This window comes from Paralichthys olivaceus, chromosome 6 (genome assembly GCF_024713975.1).
Source record: "Paralichthys olivaceus isolate ysfri-2021 chromosome 6, ASM2471397v2, whole genome shotgun sequence".
NCBI classification, from domain to species: Eukaryota; Metazoa; Chordata; class Actinopteri; order Pleuronectiformes; family Paralichthyidae; genus Paralichthys; species Paralichthys olivaceus.
The window spans coordinates 11,829,212-11,835,211 of NC_091098.1; the positions used below are offsets into that span (position 1 = coordinate 11,829,212).

The 6,000-nt window shown below is 42.1% G+C and overlaps 1 protein-coding gene and 1 long non-coding RNA gene across 10 annotated transcripts in view; one reads left to right on the forward strand and one right to left on the reverse strand.

Moving 5' to 3' along the window:
* The window catches only part of prdm16 (PR domain containing 16), a 177,544-nt gene extending 174,638 nt beyond the window's left edge, over positions 1–2,906 (reverse strand). For all 8 annotated transcript variants that reach the window (XM_069526109.1, XM_069526105.1, XM_069526103.1 and 5 more), the window contains exon 1: positions 2,768–2,906. In XM_069526109.1, coding sequence (XP_069382210.1) covers positions 2,768–2,804 — 37 coding nt within the window. In that variant the 5' untranslated portion in view covers positions 2,805–2,906. The remainder of the gene's footprint in view (positions 1–2,767) is intronic.
* A 187-nt stretch (positions 2,907–3,093) lies between these two features.
* Positions 3,094–5,647, forward strand: LOC138410442 (uncharacterized). 2 transcript variants are annotated; one of them, XR_011243142.1, is made up of 3 exons: positions 3,094–3,233; positions 3,596–3,905; positions 4,993–5,647. It is a non-coding gene; the product is annotated as an uncharacterized lncRNA (long non-coding RNA). The 2 variants fall into 2 exon arrangements; XR_011243141.1 differs by having other exon boundaries at positions 3,596–5,647.
* The last annotated feature ends 353 nt before the right edge of the window (positions 5,648–6,000 follow it).

Here is a 6,000-nt window from a genome sequence, read left to right on the forward strand (position 1 = left end):
CCACAATAAAAAACAGCCGCAGTTACACACACATACACACACACACATACACACACACACACACACACACACTGTTTGGCGCACAACCATACGCGCAGGTAAATGGAAAATATATGAGAACATGAACTGAACCACCAGATACACTGTCACTCTCTGCACTGCGCACATTTATTTTATTGTTGTTTTATTTATGACACAACCAGAGGCCAAGTCTCATATTAAAGCTGATATCGTTCATAAAAATGACACGTGATGTTAGGGCTCATGTGAGGATTTATTCATTCATTTTTAGATTTGGAAAACAATAAAAAAATATTTACATCACACATTTAAAATGAAATATACTCAAAAACGATACAATCTTGATTTGTAGCCTTTGGTCTCAAATCACATTACGCACTCCAATAATTAATTCAATCACAGACAAATTATTAACGGTGGGGAGCAGAGCAACAGAAGTTACATTTATTAAACACACACACACACACATCATCCTAAGACAGGGACACACTTGATACTGACACCAAACCATTTGGTAAATAAAGCTAAAAGGCTGCTTATATATATGTAAAATCCATGCGTGTCCTTATTGATTGTCTACGTTTCCTCGGTGTTAACGTGTGTCTCTGTGTGTGCAATCTGCCGATGGGAGGAATAATGACATGATACAGCATGTGGTGCATGTTTGTCTATGGGCCTCCTGTTCTCAGCTACAGGCGAGTGTTTCACCTAAGCGGGAGCAAAAAGAAAAAAAAGTCGAGTGGAATAAATTCCCACGCGTTGTATTCAAAATATGTGGGCCTGCATGTTTTTGAATGTTAAGAAGAACGAGATCTTTTTTCATGTCTGCTGTTATTCTTTCTCTCTCTTATGAACCGCTGCTGCAACACAACACATCCTGAGGAGGCCTGTGGGCTGCAGAGGCTCCAGTGGTCCGGTGAGACAGAGCCACAAAGCCAGGCATTTGTGTTCATTAGCACCCGGATCAACAGACTATCAGGGCTGTTTGGAGATCAAGACCAAGTGTAATTATACCGAGCAGAAGCAGGATCCGCAACATGTTTAAGTATTTTCACAAAGTGGCCCAATTAGATTTTTTTTGCTTTCGTTCTCTTTTTTATTTTTTCTTCTTCTCCTTTCTGTCTTTGTCTCAAACTTGCACGGAAACTTGACCCCTGTGCACCTATCATGCAAAACATGCCGGAGTAAAAACAAGAAAAACACGACTACGCTGCTTTTTATTGTTATTATTATTTATCTAAATGCATGAGCTTAATCGAAAACCTATAATCCCATCACATTTAAAAAGAAATTAAACTCACTGTAAGAAGAGGCTCATTTCAAATAACATGCTCCAGAAGGTTTGCTCAAATATTTATTTCACATTAAGTCTAAAATGTGAACAGGCAACTCGAGTAATTTTTCATGTCCAATATTAAGATCGGAGGCCAGTGGCTTTGGCAAAGTTACAGAGTCTTTAAAGGCCTGTACTCATGCATGCAAGTATGCCCACCACAAAAACAATGACAGCTATATTTTTAAATAATTTGTTTTTAATAGGATACTATATTTTTTGTATTTACATGTCAAAATACGTAGCTCTGCATTTTTACAAAACTATAAATCGAAAGTCACTGTGGATAAAATATAACAAACAGGCCTGCATAAATGGCTGTGTTATAGAGTAATCGACTTCCAAATGAATGGATAATCATAATAATAATAATAATAATAATAATAATAATAATAATAATACTAAAGATTGAACCAAATCATTGGCCGTGGAAAACAAAGTGCATTCATGCAGCACCAAAAAAACAAAAGACGCGATCCCTGAATCAACCCCAGCAACAATATACAAATGTCAAACTAAATAAAAAACAACACGCTCCATTTCCATCAACAAAGTGCTCATGTCCACAAAACTGAATACATGATTTTTTCCGAGTGACGCCAGCAGCCGTCCACTAAGTAAGTAGTAGTAGTTGTTGTGGTATGGGCGCCTTCTTGCACAAGACGCATTATTGATTGGCATTCCCTGGAGGAGGAACCAGTCCGCAGCAGTCCGAGGGCCCAGGGACTAAACAAAGTGGCCGCATACGGCGATATCTTCTGCGGCTAAAGCAGGATCGACTTTTCAAAAAATGCATTCAAATATTGCTCTTTCTTTCTAAATTCACCTCCTGGCGTCTCCGTGTGCAGGCGGCTGCGCACAGCTCGGTGAGCGCTGTGCAGCAGCAGCAGCTCTGCAGCAGAGCAGTGCCACAGCGCCCACTATTTCAAGAGCCGGGAATATGATTTCACAAGACTGGGAACTGCTCTCAAGACGAAAAAAAAAGTTACTATCCATTTCGACAACTTTCTCGGTAACTTTCGGGAAACGGTTCTGCGCCACCTCTGTGCGCCTCGAACCACAGAAAAGCGCAAATAAGAAGATGGAGCAGAGATTTGGCGACGTCTGAGTTTGTGATCAAGTAAAAAGCGCCAGCGGCGTTTCTCATCACACATGAAACTTTCTGACACTGCGGAAAGCAGCGAAGCCAGGAGCGCAGCAGCGGACACGAGCCCGGAGCGGAGACACAATTTCAGCGCAAAACTTATCTTCGGACAAATACGCGTCGCCCCCACCTCCTCCTCCTTTCTGTTTTAAAGGATATGACAAATGACAAGGACGCAGTGGACATCTACACACACAGCCGGAGAGTTTGGAGCCGGCGGCACAAAGCGATAAGAATTAAAAGGAGGGAGACAAAACCAGAAGACCTACTTTTGGCCAGTTTTCTCGCCCTCGCCTTGGATCTCATCTTGTCGGCTTGTAGATTCCTCTCGTCGTCCTCCGTGAGCCCAGAAGCAGCAACAACACTATCTTCATCTCACCAGCATTGTCAGTTAGGACACCTTCGCACATGCGCACAGGCCATTCAATCTGACACCCTCGCCGGGGCCAAAAAACTTTCCAATGTATTCATCATCATCATCACTTTTTTTGTCCTATCGTCTCCCCTTTAGATCACTTATCTCTTCCCCTCCTCCTCCTCTTCCTCCTCCTCCTCCTGCTCTCTCCTCGCCATCTCACCTTCCCTCCCTCCCCCCTTGCCATCGTCCCCCTCCTCCCTCCTTCTCACCCCTACACCCCCCAACCACCACCCGCCCCATTCAGCTCCTGCCAGAACCTTCTTGTATTTTTACCCCATCGACTACTTGGTTTTCTGCAACCGGCTGCGGACGCACAGGTATGTTGAAGTCTGGATACTATTATACATATACAGTAATGAAAATGTGCATTATTATTATCGTTATTATTGTTATTATTATTATTATTTTACCATCAATTTTTTTTGACAAAATAAGGTTGTTTGGGAATGTAGCCTGCACATGTAGCTGTGCATAAACGTAGTCTGTTAATGCAGCTGATATCTCATCACGTGTTTTGCCAGTAAGTGCTATAATTGCAGGTTATTTTTAAACGTAATTAATTCAAGTGCATGCGTAAAAAGGTGCAAGGTTTGATTGAAGTTGCACCTTATAGGCTACTATGATTTGGTTGTGTGTGTGTGTCTGTGTGTGTGTGTGTGAACCGTGTTGTTGCCCTCAGGACGAGCAGCGGCCAGCAGCTGTTTGACACATGCACGCGGAGGCTCCAGCAGCAGCACCGGGAGAAGGGGGGACAATCACGTTTGTATTCACAGTCGTGTTTGTGGCACTTTATTTCTGGGAGAAGTGCTCGTTGCTCACTTGTTTTAGCGCCACTGTGCCGCGTAAAGTTTGGCGCAGATCACCTGAGAGAAGCTGGACTCACGTGTGTGTATGTGAATTTTGCACCTGTTTGTTTGTTTGTTTGCTGCAGGCAGGAGGAGAGCGCCCTCAGTTTACATCTGGCATCCAACAGTCTGAAGAACCAACAGGTAATTTATACATTTCTATTCATACATTCATTCACAAGATCTGAATTCTGCAGCATTGATTTTTATTTATCGACTTGTGTGTTAATATTCGAGTTGTAATTTAGGCCTGAACTGTAAGAGGAAAAATAACTAACCTTTTATTATAGTTTTACTTTCTTAAAACAGTTTTGCATAATTAGAAATATCATAATTATAATTATACAGATAAATTAACGCTGTACATTTTTGTTGACCGAAATATTTAGTGATAACCTTTTTTTTTGAAGTATATATTTACTAGAGAATTTATAAAGTAATAAAGTGTTAGAGGGCTGCGCGGTGGCGGGCTGGACGTCACATTCATGTGGTGCCTGGGCCTTTAGCCTACATGTCATATGGGAATGGTTTCCGTCTGGTTCGGCTGAATAAAGGCGGCTCTATGTTGGAGCCTATTAAAGATCGGTGGTGATGGAGCAACTGCAGTCTGCTGCATGGGAGGAGCGGCACCAGCTCCCTGCACACCAGTCACACTGCACTTCTATGGAGGGGGGTTCAAATCCATTCGTAGATTATTATTATTGTTAATATTATTATTATTGTTAATATTATTATTATTACCCTGGTCCTCAGCTTGCTGTTCATGATGACACGCACGAAGCAGTAAATAACTGATTTGAATAAAGAGTTCATCAAACACGTCTTCAGTCCATTTTGGACACAAATTGCCTTTGGGATGTTTTCCCCTGAGTTGGAGTCAAATTAATGAAGTGATCATTAATCAATAATAATCAGCAGCAATTAGCATATATTATCTGTTTATTAGGGAGTTGCTATTGGCATCATGACGAGTTTTTTTTTAAATCCATTATAAAAGGAAGCATGTGAGGTATAAGTGTGAAGTGTCAGGACGTGGGTATATATTTAAATACCTGCACAATTTCAGGGTAATAATAATAATTATTGTTAATGTTGTTACTAGTATAATTATTCATTTATAGATAAGCTGCATCGTCTTTGCGCGCGGAGGAAACAAAATGGAAGCAGGTCGATAAACAAATAATAAATTATGTGGTGCACAAAGGTTCTGTTTATTCCCTTGTGTTTGAAGGAGGAGTGGGAGCGTGCATGGTGACAAGCTATCAATAATCGATCGGTCTCATCGATACGGCGTCCTTCAGTCAGAGGGAAAAGTGAGAAGGGGAAGTCTTCCAGCACAACTTTCCCTTGCAGGTTGTCAACATCATTTCCCTCAGCCGCCCGGAGCATGAGGCCAGGCCTCTGACTGCCTCGCACATCGGGTCGGACTCATGATTCCACACCGTGCAGCAGCTTCTAAACAAACAGGCCCAATTAACTGTGATTATGTTCGCACAGAGAGAAAAAAGGTGCTGCGCTCTGACACTGGTGTTGGGGAAAAGCCTACTTTCCTGCGTCATTTAAACGTCGACCTGTAGCTGGTTTGTGGAGACGCAGAACGGCTGCGCAGACACCCCTCGCGGTTTTTGTTTTCTTTTTCTTGGGGGGGTGGGAGAATTTGTTTTCCACAAATGTGACTTTTTTCTTTTCTTCTATTTTTTCTTTCTGTTCTACCGCTTGTGCGACGCGGTTCCTCCTCCGTCTCCGGAACAGAGGTGTGCTGCTGCTGTAAATCTGTTTTATTCATCACTGGATTTAGACTGAAGACAGAGAGATGAGATTCAAAATCAACTGAATGTGATAGTAAACGAATTAAATCTGCAGCACAATAAACTGAATGGAATCAGGCCTTTTGTTGGGCTGCTTTTATTTTATCAATGTGCGCTTATTCTTGAACTTGGTTATGTCCTCAGTGCGCCTGCAGGACGGAGCGACCTCTGTGGCAGTTCCTGCATAGCACACATTAGTATACACACCTCTATATAACACACAAGGGCCCGTCAGCCACTGGGGCCTGTTTATGTTCAGGCTAATTGTACAATTTGCGTAAAAAATCAGTTCAGTTTCTCTAATCTCAGTCTCATGTGAGTTTCTAACTGTTTCCCCCAGATATCCGTTTATTACCATTCACTTTTACAACAGGTACAGGTACCAGTGGATTTTCATTTTAAATCATCTAATGCAAAGAAGGGGGAGGGGT